Source organism: Rhincodon typus, chromosome 30, assembly GCF_021869965.1.
Source record: "Rhincodon typus isolate 14 chromosome 30, sRhiTyp1.1, whole genome shotgun sequence".
NCBI classification, from domain to species: domain Eukaryota; kingdom Metazoa; phylum Chordata; class Chondrichthyes; order Orectolobiformes; family Rhincodontidae; genus Rhincodon; species Rhincodon typus.
The window spans coordinates 22,632,046-22,650,789 of NC_063361.1; the positions used below are offsets into that span (position 1 = coordinate 22,632,046).

The 18,744-nt window shown below is 41.3% G+C and overlaps 1 protein-coding gene across 1 annotated transcript in view; it reads right to left on the reverse strand.

The window, feature by feature from the left end:
* Positions 1-1,674: 1,674 nt before the first annotated feature.
* LOC109910737 (G protein-activated inward rectifier potassium channel 1-like) overlaps positions 1,675-18,744 on the reverse strand; it is a 76,436-nt gene continuing 59,366 nt past the window's right edge. The window contains exon 3 of the mRNA XM_048614591.1: positions 1,675-2,445. Within this exon, the coding sequence (XP_048470548.1) occupies positions 1,841-2,445 (605 nt within the window). The 3' untranslated portion in view covers positions 1,675-1,840. The remainder of the gene's footprint in view (positions 2,446-18,744) is intronic.

An 18,744-nucleotide genomic window follows, 5' to 3' on the forward strand; every position in this document is an offset into this window, starting at 1 on the left:
TTCCTTCTTCAGGTAATTATCGAATTCCCTTTCAACAGGAATTGTTGAATCTGCTTCCACTTCCTTTCTGGGCACTGCTAACCTGATCAAAAGAACTTATTCCTTAAAAAAAACTTGCTTGGGTTGCCTGCCACTGGTTTCACTTCAATCTGAATCCTCGAGTCACCATTTAGCCACTGGAAACTATTCCTCCTCATTCACTCAAATCCCTTTCTGATTTTAAAATCTTTCCTCAATCTTGTCTGCTTTCTTATTTTTAGTCACTCCAGATGAAATTTCAAGGCCTTCATACTTGGTTCCCTATGAATAATTCTCCTAATAAAATCTTGACCTCCATCTGAAACGTTGGAACCCAGAAACGGCCAGGATAGTCATGGCTTACACTCATAGTTTGAGCCTAACCAATACTTTACAAAAGTTCGGAATAACACCCAAGGATGTTTGTTTACTTCAGCATTTGTCAAAGTTTTATTAGACTATAGATTGGAATTGAGATGTTTCTTTACTAATTCACTTCTGATAATAAATTAGCAGTCTGCTTTAGAGAAACTAGTTAGGACCACAAGATGGGAGTTTGTTATCGGAGGCAATGTTGATTTTAAAACTTAACAATTGGCGCTTCTTTTCATTCTATCTTAGACGAAAATTAAAAGGGGACGAATTTCAGATGGAAAGTCCGTAAGGCCCAGCTCCACAACTTATGCCTTTTAGATTTCTGACCCAGAGTGACAGCCTAGCTTTCAAGTTGAGTTGGGAGGACTCTGAAACATAGGTCAGATGGGAGTGCGGGGTGCAAATCTCATCTGTGACCTGAGGGTGAGAGTGTTCAACTCCAACTAAGAGATGTGTATGGGAGATATCTGATGGGATGCAGGCACTTAGCAGAGCAGGGAATAAGGGTGGGATACAGTTCTGCTTCTCCAGCCTCACAATCAGTGCCATAAAGAAAAGTCACGTCAGACTGAAAGAATGAATCTGTTTCTCTCCACAGACTGCCAGACTTGCTGAGTTCCTCTAGCAATTTATGTTTGCATTTCTGTAAAGGCAAATTACATTCATGTCAAAACTGTATCAATGTCCCTACAGCTATCCAATTTCCTGAGACCTCATCAACTTAGCCAATCATTTCTAAACCTTCAAAGCAGTTTAAATCAGCGGCTGCAAGCTCCATTAAAATATTTAGCTAAGCAACCTGTCTCCTAGGAGTGGAAAGGCTGCAAACTCAAACAGACTTCATTCTGCCTATGTTAAACCTACATCTATATGGGTCACAGCATGTTCAGTAAGGTTTCATTTTTAATGCCTGACCAGACTCCAATCTATCCATTTTGGATATTAACATTCATCACTTGGAGTCAGTGTATAGAACTGGTTGCTCTCTCTCTCTCTTCTTTATCTTAGGGACACTAAAGTCAACGTTAGGCTTACGTTAGTTAATGGGCCAATTCAATATAGAACACACATTAACTGTAGCTGGCAGGTCCCAAATCAGTAATAACTGACTGAAAGTAGGCAAATAATTTACTAATCAAACTATACCAAGGGATCCAGGAAAAGACCTGTACTCAGGCCTTTTCAAAATTGACTTGCTGTTAAATTATTTCAATTGAGTTTGACAGGGCCTTTCTAGAAATACAAGAGATGCCTTTTTGGTTTTTACTTTGACTTGGGCCATCTTACCCCTCAACTTAGGAACTAAGCAACTAAAGCATTGTAGTCACCCCAACATAACAGAAAATGTATACTCTAACTAGCCCAATACACTCAACTTGAAGGTCTTAAGTCTCAGATTTTTACAGGTATTTAAAAAGAAACATGCTGTATTTGATATTGTCTCTTTCTAAGTGAGGCGACCAGAATTCATTTTCCTCAGTTTGGCAGGTAAATTGTCCTCCATTCGTGGCCCTGCAAGTTGCAGGCCATGTTCCCTCTGTGGAAGATCTCCTGTCGATTGAGTGATGGATTCTGAATTGACTTTGAAACTCTTCAGTGGGAGTCTTTCTTCAGCACCAAAATTGCTGGGGTTAGAGCTTAACCTCTGCAGTTTTAGAGGCAGATCACCAGTGCTGCAAGTTTTCTCTCCTATGTCGGCAGTCATCCTTATAACTTTCCTCTGCACCTCATCTTTACCGGTGCTCATTTTCTGAAGTTTGACAGGTAATTTGTTGCCCTTTTCTGCTAGGGTATCGATGCAGTCCAAGGAGAAAATTCTCTCCCTTCTGTTCTTGCTGTTGCTGATACAGGGGGTGGGACAAAGTGATGTAAGCGACAGCTTCTCATCTTGTTCCTTTACACTATAGGGAGACGTGGGGACCTCAAATGTGGAATGGAATTGAGAATAATCTACACGGAAAAAACCTTCTTCTAGTGACATGACGGGAAGGAATCTATGGCCCCAAAGAACTTCATCTTCTGTGTATGAGGTCCTCGCTTGACATGTCATTCCTGCAAAGCAGAATAATAAAATTAAAGCTTTCTAAATAGATAGAGTTTGCAAAATGGCATTATTTCAATTATAATGATTAGACAAAATGCTAATTATAAAGCACGCTTGCACAGCATAAATGTCAGGGTAATTTACATAGTTGAACATAAATGATTGGAAGTGCCTTATTATTGCTTCCTTTAAAAAAACAAATTTTCTGATAAACACAAAAGATTTATTATTTGGTGAAGTACAGTCAAATGATCAGGTGAGCAGTGGCCAAATAACTCCCCTCTTTGCTCACTTCCTGTTTCATGCAATAGGTTTTCCTGTTTGAAAACTATATGCTTGTCAATTCAATGAGTGTTTAACTGTTGAATTGAACAAAGAAAGAGGTTTGTTTCGTTAATACTTAAAACAATCTAAGAAAAATAGTAAAAAATGTACCAACTTCGCAGAATCATAGAATCATTACAGTGCAGAGGGAGGCCATTCTGTCCATTGTATCTGCACTGGTTGTTCTCTGAGCAATTCACTTCACTGAAACAAAGAAGTGTTACAGTGCAGGAGGTGGCCATTCAGTCCATCGTGTCTGTTCCTGCTCATTAACTGTGCATCATTACCTCATACCAATCTCCTGCTTTCTCTCCCTGCCTCCTTGCACATTATCTTTTTCCAAATAATCATCCAGTGGTCTCTTGAATGCCTCATTCATTCACACTTAGTGCCATTTTTCTCACCTTCTTCCCTTATCCTGTATATTGTTTCTGCTTAAATGAACATCTAATGGCCTTTTGTATGTCTCAGTTGAACCTGCCTCCACCACACATCCAGGCAGTGCAGTGCAGACCTTAAGTACTCGCTTTATGAAAATGTTTTTCTCATACGTATTCTTTTGCAAATTACTTTCGATCTGTTACCTCTCATTCTCAATGCTATTACAAGTAGGAATATCTACTACCCTAACTACTCTGCCCAAACTCCTCACGATTTTTACATCTATGAAATCTTCTCATAGCCTTCTCTCCAAAGAAAAGAGTCCCATCATTTCCAAACTATGCAAATAGCTGATTTTTATATCACTCCAATCATTCTTGTAAACCTCTTCTGCAACCTCTCCAATGTTTTCGCATCCTTCCTGAAGTGTGACACCAGCTGAAGTCTAACAATTGTTTCACACAAGTTCAGCATAAGCTCTTTGCTTTTGTATTGTATGTTCCTATTAATGAAACTTAGAATATTGTACTCAATATTAACTGTACTTTCCACCTGTCCGATCACCTGTAATGACTTATACACATATACATTGGGGTCCCTCTGCTCCTACATAACCTTTATTATGTACTTGCTCTCCAGGCTCTTTCTACATATATGTATTTCTTCACATTTCATTGCTCTGAACTTCATTTTCCACTTATTTGCCCACTCAACAAACTTGTCAATGTCCTATTGACATCCTACACTGTCCTCCTCACAGTTTACAATTTTTCCAAGTTTTATACATGATCCACAAACTTTGAAATTGCCCCCTCTACACCAATATCTAGATCATTTACAGATATTGAGAAAAGTAAGTCTCCCGATATTGACCCCAAGGGAAATCCACTACAAACCTTCCTTCAGTCTGAAAAATATATCTTAACCATTAGGAGATAGCAAGAACTGCAGATGCTGGAGTCAGAGACAATACAGTGTGGAGCTGGAGGAACACAGCAGGCCAGGCAGCATCAGAGGAGCAGGGAAATTGACGTTTCAGGTCAGGACCCTTCTTCAGAAATGGGGGAGGGGGAAGGGAGCTGAGAAATAAATAGAGGGGGGGGGGGGGGGGGGGAAGGTAGGTGGGATGGTGATGGGTGTATGCAGGTAGGAAGTAGTGGGGATTGGTCAGTGGGATGGGTGGGCTCAATAGATGGGAGAGAAGATGGACAGGTTGTGTCAGGTCAAGGAGGCGGGGATGAGAGGGAGGGCTGGTCATGGGATGAAGCCGGGGTGGACAGATTTTAAAACTGGTGAATTCCATGTTTAGACCTTGACTCTGTCTTTTCTCCCTGGTCCGGGAACTCCCCACCTACGTCCAGGACACCACTCACGCCCTCCATCTCCTCCAAGACTTCCAATTCCCCAGCCCTCAACACCTCATCTTCACGATAGACATCCAGTCCCTGTACTCTTGTATCATGCACTCAGATGGCCTAAAAGCCCTCCGCTTCTTCGTCTCCCGCAGGCCCAACCAATCCCCCTCCACTGACACCCTTATCCGCTTGACAGAACTTGTCCTTACCCTTAACAACTTCTCCTTCAACTTCTCCCACTTCCTACAGACTGAAGGGGTGGCCATGGGCACTCGCGTGGGCCCAAGCTATGCCTGCCTCTTTGTAGGATATTTGGAACAGTTCCTTTTCCATTGTTACACTGGCACTATCCCCCACCTCTTCTTCTGCTAAATTCTCTATATTGGCACTGCCTCGTGCTCCCACGAGGAGCTTGAACAGTTCATCAACTTTGCTAACACTTTTCATCTCAACCACAAGTTCACCTGGATCATCGCCGATACCTCCCTCCCCTTCCTAAACCTCTCCATCTCTGGTAACCGTCTTAATACTGACATCTATTTCAAGCATGCCCACCGACTCCCATAGCTACCCAGACTACACCTCCAATCACCCACCCTCCTGCAAGAATGCGATCCCCTACTCCAAATCCCTCCACCTCTGCCGCATCTGCTCCCCAGATGGAATGTTCCAATCCCAGAAATCCCGGATGTCCTCCTATTTCTAGGACCGCAACTGCCCCCTTCAGGTGATCAAAAATGTCCTCAAATGCATCTCTTCCATTTCCCACACTTCTGCCCTCAAACCCCCTCCCCCCAACAAAAACAAGGACAGAATCCCTCTGGTCCTCACATACCACCCCCCCAACCCCCACATCCAGCGCATCATCCTCTGCCACTTCTGGCACCTACAATCCGACCTCACGACCAAGGAGATATTTCCCTCCCCACCCTTATTGGCCTTTCGTAGGGACTGCTTCCTCTGTGACTCCCTTGTCCACTCCACACTCCCCACTAGCCCCACCACACCCGGCACCTTTCCTACAACCTCAGGAAGTACTACACCTGCCCCTACACCTCCTCTCTCACCAAGGCCCAAAGCAAACCCTTCATATCACACAGGGGTTCACCTGTACATCCGCCAACTTGGTCTACTGTATCCATTGCTCCCGATGTGGCCTGCTCTCTGGTGAGACCAAGCGTAGACTCGGAGACCATTTCGTAGAGCATCTGCACTCTGTACATGACAAACGATAACACCTTCCAGTCGCCAACGATTTTAGCACCCCCTCCCACTCCCTGAGTGACATGCCCATCCTGGGCCTTCTCCAGTACCACAATGATACCACATACAAACTGGAGGAGTAACACCTCATATTCTGCCTCAGGAGTCTAAACATAGAATTCACCAGTTTTAAAATCTCCCCACCCTGGCCTCAGCCCACATCCAACCCTCCCTTTCATCCCCGCCTTCTTGACCTGACACAACCTGTACATCTTCTCTCCCACCTATCCACTCCTCCCACCTCACTGACCAATCCCAACCACTCCCTACCTGCATTCACCTAACACCATCCCACCTACCTTCCCTCAGCCCCACCCCTCCTCCCTCTGTTTATTTCCCAGGTCCCTTCCCCCTCCCCACGTCTGATCAAGTGTCCTGACGCAAAATGTCAATTTTTCTGCTCCTCTGTTGCTGCCTGGCCTGCCAAATTCCTCCACCTCCACGCTGTGTTATATCTTAACCATTATGCTCCTTTCTATCACTCAACCTATTTTGTATCCATGTTACTACTGTCTCTTTTATTCCAGGAGTTCTAACTTTGCTTACGAATCTGTTACGTGGCACTGTATCAAAAATATTTTGGAAGTGTTTGCACAGTGCAGCATTAACCTCATCAAAATGCTTTGTCTCCTCCTCATAAACTCCAGAAAGTTAGTCAAACATAAACAAAGTTATTCTTCTCGAGACGTAGCTATTGAGTTGTGATATTTTTAAATCTTGGTCTACGGCACATGGACTTAGAGAGTCATACAATAGATGACGAGGCCCTGAAAGCTTGTATGTTGAGTGGAAAGAGCCAGGGAAGAAGAGTCTCTCTCTCTCAGCTTTTCAGCTGCTTGTTCAGTGCTGTTGAGGAAACATGTGTTAACAACATAAAAAAGGGTCCACTTGTCATGTAACCACTGTCTCCAGCTGACTAGTAATTCAAATGTGATCATGTTTTCTAATTGTATCTTGATTAGCTCATGTAAGGGAACTCCCTCTTCTTAGCCAGGGTCCAATGTTCAGGTGATTAGGTTTGATGTTTGGTCTCCAAGCAACTGAGTACCTGGACATTGTGTCAACATGGTTCATCTATTTTTCTCTGGGTTTACCACTTTTGATGCATTTCTGCAGACATGACATCCCTACCTTACTGGGGATATAATGTGGAAATTTCAGTAATGCAAATGAGGCAACCATCTTAGCTGTGAGATCAAGTCATATTCGTTTATGTTTAAAAATTCTGTTTTCACAAGTTCAATTAGATTGGATCAAAATTGGATCAAAAATCATTATTTGGGTGTAAAGCACATCTTTAGTACAACAGTTAATTCTTTACACATAGAAAATGATTGGATTTAGCTGTTGCCCTATAAATTCATATCCTAATTTGATGCAAAAGATCATGCTTTATCCGGAATTGATTCAAATAGGTTATAAAGTATGGTTAAGCTGACTGATGAGATACTTGGAAAAACATTGATTATAATCACTGGAGCTCAAAGATTTAAAATAAACAAAAAGAATAGTCAAAATTATGGAGACATTTGATAAATAGAAAACAGATCAATTCTGTGAAGATGAATTTGTAATAGCGGAGCATAAACTCAGTTATTAGAATGTGAAATGTTTAACTACAATTCCTGCATTAAAGAATTCAATCACAATATTTTGAGAGGAAATTGATAAATGCTTGCAGGAGAGAAACATTACAAGATTCGAGGGAAAAGGTGAAAATATAAAATTGGCTACCAGTTAGTGCAAATGTACTTTCTAGTTTATAATTAACACTGAGGAAAGTGTGCTTATCAATATCAATTATTAGTTTGTGACACAAACTTGGGATAGTACTATGATTGCACATATCCCACATTGCCAGATCCCTATCTGGGCAAAATTATTAAGGGAAGTAACCCTTAGGCTGAGCAAAGTTACCAGACATTCAATTAACCTAACCACGGCTTAGTTAATGGCACAATCGAACACAGTAATAACTCATCATGGATTTAGAGGTACACTTGCCAAAGTGAAATTCTCCTACTTATGAAGCAATTTCTGCCTTGGCTATCATGTGGGGGTTTAATCAGAAAATTATTCACATGGCAGGTATCGGCCAGCACTCAATATTTGCACTCTTGAATGTGTCAGAACATTGTGAAGTCAACACATATCTCAGCACATCACTCTACATTGACATTCTACTGTTATAATGAAGCTGTGTGGCACTGATGGAGGACTATCTTGTGGATAAGACAACAGCAATTTGTATTTCTATAATGACTTTAACTTAGTTACCACAAGGCAAGAGTTATCTACTGTGTGTGTGTGCGCCCTTCTACCGTTCTGGAGTTTTCTAATGTGGAATGTGATATGATCGTCATGGGCCCCTAAGTTGCTTAGGCTAATTAAAATTCAGCTACCATCATCCGCCAAAAAAAAGGGACAGCAAAAACCATTTTAGTACAGATATACGGGGCTTTATTGGGGCTTTCCAAAGAGTGCTGTGATACATCAAACTGATTTCCTTGAGATTCTGAGTTGATTGGACCAATGAAATTTTAGGTACTGTAATCCCCCAATTAAAAATGTTCTTTGCATAAATTTCTTAGCACTGCATTAGCTGTTACTGTACTGCACTTAGAACAGAACCAAATGCAGGATTGGTTTAGGGGAGTAAAAATCCAAACATTTTGAAATTATTGAAGTGCAGAACGCTGGCAAAGGAGTGCATCATTTTCTTCTCAAATTCAGGCCTCTTTTCAATTACATTTGAAGAAAGTGGAGCATCCATGAAGCCTTCTTCCAGATGGCCAGAGAGAAATATGAAGTAGTTGGAGCAACATCTGTTCCAACACCATGGAATCATGGGATACTACAGTACAAGAGAGGCCCATTGGCCATCAAGTCCATGCTGCCAATAGTATATTACTATCGTCACTAGTTCCACTTTCCCGGACTGGCCCAAAACCTTGAATATTATGACACATCAAGTGCTTATCCAACTGCTTTTTAAAGGTTGTGATGTATCCCACCTCAACTACCCTCGCAGTCACTGCACTCCAGCCTCCCACCACTCATTGGGTGGAAAAAGTATTCCCATTAAACCTCCTGCCTTTCACTTTTAAATAATGTTCCCTTGTTATTGACCCTTCAACTAAGGGGAGACAGGGGCTTTCAATTCACTCTGTCTATGCCTCACAAAATCTTAAACTGTCCTATCAGGTGCTGTCCCCAACCCCCACTTAACCTTCTCTGCTCCAAAGAAAACATTCATTCATAGCTGAAATGCTCTATCCCAGGCAACATCCTGGTGAATCTCTTTTGCACTCCCTCCAGTGCAACAACCTGGGACTGTACAGCACTTCTGCTTCTTCTGCAACAGCATGATCTTCCTGTTACAGATGTGGATCATTAGCTAGGCAAGTAATCTTTAGCAGGAGATTTAGAAACAACACCCGGAAAGTTACAATTTGGCCAAAAATACGATTAAAGTGTGAATATTTTTTGCATTGCTTTAGTGCAATGCAATGCATAACTTTGAACTAATGGATCAACAGGCCAAACTAGTCAAATAAAACTGGACAAGAATACATCCATCCTCTTGGGGATGACATGGCATCAAAAAACAAACCTAGTCGACCTGGTTATAATCACATTTCTATTTGTGGAACTTTGCCTCTTGTATTGGCTGTTGAATTTCCAACACAGAACAGTGATTACAATTCAAAGGTATTTAATCAACTGTATGGGACTTTGAAGTGTCTTCAGGATGAAAGGCAATAGTAGCAGTTCCTTCTTTCTTACATTCTTTCTCATGGGGATTTGGACAGGCAAGAAAAATAAATAAACCAGGAAGGAGGAATATATACAGTGCTGAGAACAGATTAAAATTTCATCCTGTGTAGAGCTGCTCAGAGCATAGATAAGTCTCATTTCAAGAAAGTAATAAGATTATTATATTCCATTCCGTTGATGGGTTAACTTGTCATTCGCTTTTTCAGATGTATTTATTTTCAGTTTTTATTGAAGGTTATCATGCCAGTGTGATTGCAGTATGATTCAAGCTTCTTTTAAAATGCACAATGATGCAGATAGTTGCAGAGTCTTTTCATAAAGTCTTTGACATTAATCAGTATTAGGAGCTACTTATAAGTGTTCCCATTATACATGAAGTTCACATGGAGAAGCTAAAACCAACAGCAGAATGAACAAAGTCAAAACGAAATCCTATGAAATTTATAATGAACATAGAAAAAGTAGAAATAAAGCCTAGATTTGTAAAGGGAGAAAAAAATGGCAAAACAATTCAGGCATAAACATTTTGAGATATGTCTTTATTTCAGACTACCCTTCAGTTAATGACTCCTTAAACAAGTCTGATCTGTGTTTGTTCAAACATGAAATACATTGGATTTTTATTTTTAAAAAATGCACCTGTTCAGGTGTGTTATGATACAGGCTCTGGACTGGATGGGACTTGAACCCAGTCCTTCTGAGATAGGGAATACTACAGCTGCACCACAAGGACCCTTACAAATGGGCTTTGTTTTAAAATTGAATTCAAATTCCACCATCTACTGTGGTAAGATTTGAATGCAGGCTCACTGAATATTACCTGGGTCTTTGGATTAATAGTCTAACGATAATACCACCACTCTATCACCTCCTTCGCAAAACACATTGGAAATACTTTAAATAAAATACAGTCTACTGGAAAATGTCTGCACCAACTAAAATTGACACCTACAATCAAATTGGACAGTTAAATTGATCTGCATCCTTGTCTAATTTTAACTGGCTCTGCTCTACATTCAAAATATTTAATCATTGTCTTACAGAAATTGCTTGAGAAAAGATGTCGTTTGTAAATAGCATTACAATGCAATGTTTTCTCTGTCGGCTCCTGAATCCTGCTGTTAAGTTCAAATGTGGGTCAGAAGGCCGCACTGGGATAGAAACAGTCATTTATTACGGTTCCCCTGGAGCATCTAATTAATAGCCAGAGGTGGGGATCTCAGTCCAATTAAGGATGGTGTGTGTGTTCTCCAAGCTGCTGGGCCAATCCAGTTTGAAAGAAACAGCAAGTTGCAATGAAAGATGAGGGCGAGGGATGATTCGACATGGATGTGCCCTCTCACCAGCCTTGTTACCTGTTATATTTTTAAAAATGGGTTCTGCAGTCATGCCATCACTGTGCGTCTGTGTGAGGGCAGAGGGGAGCAAGGGGAAGGCTGTAAGAGTGAGGCAGAGAGTCGGGGCTGTCCCCACACACGATAAAGCTGTAGCTTTTGAAGCTGCTGCAGGCAGGGCGGCAAGACCTGTCTGGTGAGTCGAACGCCACGTTGGCCACTGAAAAGCAACCCCCAGGTCATTGAACTAGTGACTGCCCCCCAGAAGAATGACTGGATAATCCTAGTTGGCAACGTTTAATTGGTTTCACATGACTTTTAGTAACAGGTGAATGTCTCTGCTCCATATAGTGCAAAAGTGGCCTAGGGCAGGATGGAAGTGGGGATCTGGCATGCCAAAAACTAGTGACATTAAGATGAAAAGTTTACTGGTAACATCAATGGATGAGTAATCCAGAACCCCAGGCTAATGTTCAACACGAGTTTTAAATAATGGGATTTTAGTTCCATAAGAAATATGTAATTAAAAACTAGCCTAATGGCAACCATGCAATCATTGTCGATTGTCATTAAAAAAAAAACATCTGGTTCACCAATGGCCTTTAGGGAAAGATTTTGCCATCTTTAAAATGACTGTTATGAGGGGGTATAATTTTAAGGTGATTGGAGGAAGGTAAAGGGGAGATGTCAGAGGTAGGTTCTTTACACAGAGAGTGGTTGGCGTGTGGAATTCACTGCCGGCAGTGGTAGTGGAGTCAGATACTTTAGAGACTTTTAAGCGACTCTTGGATAGGCACATGGAGGGTAGTAAAATGTAGGGTATGCAGTGTAGATTGATCTTAGTAGGGTGATAAGTCAGCACAACATCGTGGGCCGAAGGGCCTGCTGTACTGTTCTATGTTCTATGTTTTACATGGTCTGGCCGACATGTGACACTATATTCACAGCATTATGGTTGACCATAGCCCAGCAAGCTGCTCAACTGGACCAATACCAAACTTCTATGACATTTAAACAAAAGAATGAAACTGGACAGACAACATGGCATCAGTCAAGCATCAGAAACAACAAAGGCAACCACAGACTGTTGACCCTGCTAAGTCCTACTAGCCAACCAGATGTGGTGGATCAGTAGAGTACAGTCGAGGAGGAGTTGCTCTGGGTGTCTTCACCATTGATTCTGGCATCTTATGGCATCAGGTTAAACATGGGCAAGAAAACATCCTGTCGATTATCACCAACCATCCTCCCTTAGTTGATGAATTAGTTCTCCTTTATATTGAATACCACTTGGAGGTGGTACTGAGGGTGGCGAGGGGACAAAATGTTCTCTGTGTGGGCAGCAAAAGGGTAAAATGTACTTGATCTTATCCTAAGCAAATTATCTGTCACAGATGTGTCTGTCCACGTCAATATCTGCAGGAATGACCACTGCATAGACATTATGGAAACAAAGTCCCATTTTTGCATTGAGGATCCCTTCCATTGTATTCTGTGGCACTACAACTGTGCTGAATGGGGTGGATTTCAAACTGATTGAGCTATGCTATACTGAACATTTATGAGGCACTGTGGGCCATCAGCAGCAGCAGAATTGTATTCAACTACAATTTTTAGCCTCGTGGCCTAGCTTATCCTTCAGACTACCATAATTGAGAAGCTAGGGATCAACTGTAGTTCAATAAAAAGGGCAGGAGGGTAAGTTAGGAGCAGCAACAGGAATATTTAAAAATGAGGTGTCAATGTGATGAAGCTACAGCACAGAACTACTTGCATGCCAAACAGTGGTAAACCCCATACTATAGGTAGCGCTAAGCAATCCCACAACTAATGGATCAAATCTAAGCTCTGCAGTTCTGTCACATCTAGTATTGAATGATGGTGAAAAATTAAACAACAAACGAGAATTGGAGGGTCCACAAATATCCCCATCCTCAAGCATGGGGGAGCCTAGTGCATCAATGCAAAATACAAAGCTGAATTGTTTTCTTCCATCTTCAACCTTGCAAGATGACCAATCTTAGTCTCCTCCAGAGTCCCCAGCATCACGGGCTAGTCTTCAACCAATTCAATTCACTCCATGTGACATCAAGAAATGGCTGAATGCACTGGATATTGCAAAGGCTATAGGTCCTGACATCATTCCGGCAACAGTACTAAGGATATCTATATCAGTCTACTTTTGATCATCAGAAAAGTGATGGAAAAGTTATTGATAGTGCTATCAAGCAGCAGTTGCAAAGGAAAAACCTGCTCATTGATGCTCAGTTTGGGGTTCCCCAGAGCAACTGACTTCTGACCTCGTTACAGTCTTGGTCTAAACATGGCCAAAACAGCTAAATTCCAGAGGTGAGATGCTAGTAACTGACCTTAACATCAAGGCAACATTCAGCTGAATCAACACAAACAAGGTGTAAATTCTCCACTGGTTGGAGCCATACATGGCATACAGAAGTTGGTTGTGATTGTTGGAGCTCAATCATCTCAATCCCAGGACATCACTGTAGGAGTTCCTCAGGGTTATGTCCTAGGCCCAACCATCTTCAGCGGCTTCATCAATGACTATCCCTCTATCATAATGTCTAAAATGTGAACGTTTGTTAATGCTTGCGCAAAGCTTAACAACATTTGTGACTCCTCTGATACCAGAACAGTCTGGGTCCATATGCAGCCAGATCTGGACAATAGCCAGACTTAGGTTGATAAATAACATTTGCGCCACACAAACATCAGGCAATGATGATCTCCAACAAGAGATCAGAATCACCCTTACAATTCAATATTATTACCATCACTGAATCTCCACGATCAACATTCTCAGGGTTACCATTAACCGGAAATTGGATCAATAATAACTATTGTGGCAGGTGTGAGGCTAGAAATTCTGTAGTGAGCAATTCACCTCTGGCTCCCCAGTGCCTGTCAATTATGTACAGGATACAAGCAAGTGCTAAAATACTCCCCACTTGCTTCAAAAACATTTGTGAAGCTTGACACCATCTAGGACAAAGCAACTCACTTGACTGGCACTCCCTCTAGTATCTTCAGCATTCTCTCCCTTTATCTCAGTGTGCTAGTGGCACTAGTGTGTACCATCTACGTTTTGCACTGCAGTCATTCACCAAAGGCTTCTTCCTAACCCTCAACCCCTGTCACAAAGAAGGACTAGAACAGCAGATACATGGGAACACCATGCAAGTTCCCATCCAAGCTACACACCACCCTGACTTGGGACTATGGAACTGGATGAAAATCCTGGAACTCACTTCCTTACAGCACTGTGGGAGAGCCATAGACACCAAGGACCATTGCAGTTCAAGATGGCAGCTCATCACCATCTTCTCCAGGGTAATTAGAGATGGACATAAATGCTCATGTAGCCACTAATGCCCACATCCCATATACGAATATAAAGAAGAAAACTTTTAGTTCCTGATTACCTATGCTCTTTGCTCCTACAGCGGTTAGAAAATCAAGCACATAGAGAAACAGCACAGAAAGTTTTTTTGATTTGTGATGTGTCTTTGAAAAAAGCTATTCAATTAGTCCTACCCTCCTCAGTCCTGTTTACAACTGTTTTCAAAGTATACAATAAATACTTTTTTGAAAATTACAATTAAATCTGCTTCTGCACCTTTTCAACAAGTACATGATAGCTCATTCTGCAAACAAAACTCCTCATTTTCCCTCTTGTTCATAGAATCATAAGAGTCATCCAGCATGGAAACAGACCCTTTAGTCCAACTAGTCCATGACGAACATAATCCTATCCTAAACTAGTCCCACCAGGCTGCTCCTGGGCCATATCTCTCCAAACCTTTCCTATTCATGTGCCATTCCAAATGTCTTTTAAACATTGTAGTTTTACCACATCCACCACTTCTTTTGCTAATTATCTTAAATCTGTCTCTTCCAGTCACCAACCCTTCTGCTAGGAACAGTTTCTCACTATTCACACTATGAAAACCATTCAGGATTTTGAACACCTCTAAAATCTCCCTGAAAATCTCTGCTTCAAGGTAAACAACTGTTTCCAAAGTATACAATAAATACTTTTTTGAAAATTACAATTAAATCTGCTTTTGCACCTTTTCAACAAGTAAATGAAAGCTCATTCCGCAAACAAAAACTCCTCACTTTCCTCTTGTTCATAGATTCGTAGAGTCATCAGCATGGAAACAGACCCTTTGATCCAACTTTTTCAGACGCACCACACAACTGAAGTCACATCCCTTTTATTATTCCAGGAAATCTTCTCTGCAGTCTCTCTAAGCCCTTGACAACTGCTGCATGTGTAGAGCTTGGAACTGGATATGCTACTTAAACTAAGGCCTAATCTGTGACTTTATAAAGTTTTAAACAACTTCCTTGCCTTCTCTGAGAGTTGCCAAAGACAAGTGTCTTGAGAATGTTTAGTTGGACTTATAAAAGGAGATGCAAGAACACGTGAAGCACTTGTAAGTTGCATTGGAAATTCGGTTTGGATACTTAAAACAAACTGTAGAAGAAACCTTGACATGCATATTTTAACATGTTAATGTACTTCCTATTCGTGTAAACTTTTAATTCATTTTTTAGTACTTTAGAACATGAGTATTATTGTAAAAAGACATTTCCTCAAAGCTTTTCGTCTTGCACTCATCAGGACATTTCGCAAGAATACCAATTCAAGGAGAAAATCATCAAAGGGGAGTGCTGATTGGTTGCTAAGTGGACAATGATTGATACTCTCTTCTCATACTGAATATTGGTATTCTCTTTGAATTGGTATGCTTATTCAATGCCCTGATGAGTGCAAAATGAAAATCTTCAAATTTTATTCTTACTTCAGCAATATGAATGATCTATTGTTAAAGATCCAAAACTAGAACTGAACTATCTGTTCTAAATATACACATTACTGATTTCCGTTTGTCCTTGATTTCTTGGTGTACTTGGAAATACTGGGTTTATTTTATGTACACTATTTCATATTTTGTATTTTCTTTCTAGAACTGTAAAGTTTAAACATCTTAATGTAACCTTAGGTTTTGTTATTGCTCCTCCATTACATGATAGTAGTATATAGACTAGACATCAACGTTGTGTGATGTAAGTGAACGACAGCTTAATGCATTCCTTTGATACAATTATTTCTGTTTTTTAAACAGTTATAATTACAAGGCTGGCTTCTGACTAAACGTAAGATTTTAGCATAATGTTCTATAAATCATTGAGAATCCAAATTGTTACTGATGTCTAAAATAATGCGGTAGTTATATGTCAGGAATTTACTTAAAACACCGTTTGACTTGACAGCTTAATGTTCAATTCCATTAGAATCCTACAGCTAAAGTTTGTTAAGTGATAGAGTACAGACAGTACTATTCACTTGAAGCATATTTCAGAACAAAAAGTTCCTATCAGAACCTTCTGGAGCTTTCCTGGTTGAGATTTACACCAATCTGGTGGATTTGGAAAAGAAGCAAAATCTCATCTCCTAATGATTATTTATCAGCACTTAGAGTCACAGAGATGTACAGCATGGAAACAGACCCTTTGGTCCAATTTGTCCATGCTGGCCAGAGATCCTAAATTAATCCAGTGCCATTTGCCAGCATTTGGCCCATATCCCTCCAAACCCTCTGCATTTATGTATTCATTCTTTAGTGAAGTCTTCAGGACATAAATTCTAGGAAACTGCATGTATATTAAATCCTTTTGATCCTTTGCAGGAATGAGCAAAAGTAATGGGGTGAATTTTAATTTTTTATCCTGTTCAAAGCAGGAGCTGACATTGTTTCCATCACCTGGAAGTTTGAGTAGCCAGTCTTTCAGTGGCTTTTTAACTGAGCAAATACATTAGCTTTCTGCTGCTGGCTTTGCTGAGGAAAATGTGCAGACATTATGTGTTCTGTCTCCAATCTTTACCTGATGCAACAATGCTTATGTTATCTCCTACAATATAAGAATCTAGACATGGGTAATGTGGTTTTGAAAAATCAAGCAAAACTTTGTTACAGCTCAGTGTGGTATACAAATATCAGATTTTGTAGACTCTTCAGTGTCTGGACTAGTATTAGGTTATTTGATTACAAAGAGCAGCATGCTTTCATTAGTTTTCAGGCTTCAAGAGATCTGAGTTGAGATGGAGTCAGAGACCTTTACATCCTCAGGGCTGATGCTACAATACAGTGGTGATAGATTATTGACTGTGGGAATTGTGTTTTCAGCAATGAAATGCCAGGCAGACATACTGCCCAAGTCTAACTGAAGCATATCTAAGTGAGTCTGTAACTGGCAGCTAAGTGAACAGGACTCTGATTACATCAGTTTTCTCTTCCTACTCCTTTTCCAGGGAAAACTATGACCTTCTTCATCCCAGGGCTCATACCCTCTCTGTTGTGCTATGATGTGTAAGGCACAACGACCATTATTGTGGATGCTGTTGCTAGTGCATACTGAAAGGTATCCCCAGATCTGTCCAGATGCATGAATTATAATTTCACTATCCCAGTGGTTTGCTAAATGACGGCTTGCGTGGCTTTGAATGGATCTTTCCTGAGCGACAATGGTAAGGATCCTCACAGCATTCTTAGAACATATTACTTGTCTTCTCAGGGCCAACCACAGACTTTACTTACAGGTGTAAATGTGGGAACCTTTACTGGCGCAGAATCAAGGCATTACAGCATCTTCTTTGGGATCTTGCCCAGATACGCATGATGAGTTTTCAGTGGTTGCATACCAGCTGAACAATTGAAGAGTAACAATTTTTCAATTGATGAATATTGCCGGTCTTAGGGTGGCTTAACTGCTACTTCTGTGAAATCGATGGCTCTCTGCACCTCCACGAATCTAAAGATATGACAAGTCTCAAGGCCCTCTCATTCTGACTGACTTTACCTGTAGCATAGTGGATGTAAATTGTGACCCCATCACCTAGGAGATGGTGCACAGCAGATTCTGAAATTCTACAAATGTCACCAACAGGAGCTGGAAGTGAAGAAATTCAAATTCTGCAGTATCGTTGGCTTTCATTGACAATGGATATCCGCTGATTCAACTGGCAAAAGAACTTCTTCTGGAGATTCTGTACATTTCTGAAAAGAACTGACGTGAAAGGCTGAGGCTCTAAGACAGTGGTGGTCAGTCATGTCCAGAGGGCCAGTCCACTGCCTGTATATCCTGGCCTGGAGGCGTTGCCTCCTATGAGCTGGAGAACTGCATTCATCCCGTTTGTCGAGTGCTTGACTAGGACAAGACTGTTACTGTGCTTAATCTAAGTACAACGTAGTTACTCACGTCGCAAGTCTCCCCATACATCATACTGTTACTGGTTGCCACAAACTTCTCATCATATCAGTGTATCCAAAAAACCTTGAAAGATGGAAAGAAAGAAAAACAGAAGGAAAGAAAGAAAAACCTGTGGAATATAGGAAACATAGCAGCCAAATTGCACAAAGCAAACTCTGAGACAAACAGCGAGACAACAAGGTGCAGGGCTGGATGAACACAGCAGGCCAAGCAGCATCATAGGAGCAGTGAGGCTGACGTTTCGGGCCTAGACCCTTCATCAGAAAAGGGGGAGGGGAAGGGGGTTCTGAAATAAATAGGGAGAGAGTGGGAGGCGGATAGAAGATGGATAGAGGAGAGGATAGGTGGAGAGGAAACAAACAGGTCGAAGAGGCGGGGATGGAGCCAGTAAAGGTGAGTGTAGGTGGGGAGTTAGGAAGGGGATAGGTCAGTCCAGGGAGGACGGACAGGTCAAGGGGGTGGGATGAGGTTAGTCGGTAGGAGATGGAGGTGCGGCTTGAGGTGGGAGGAGGGGATAGGTGGGAGGAAGGACAGGTTAGGGAGGCAGGGACGAGCTGGACTGGTTTTGGGATGCGGT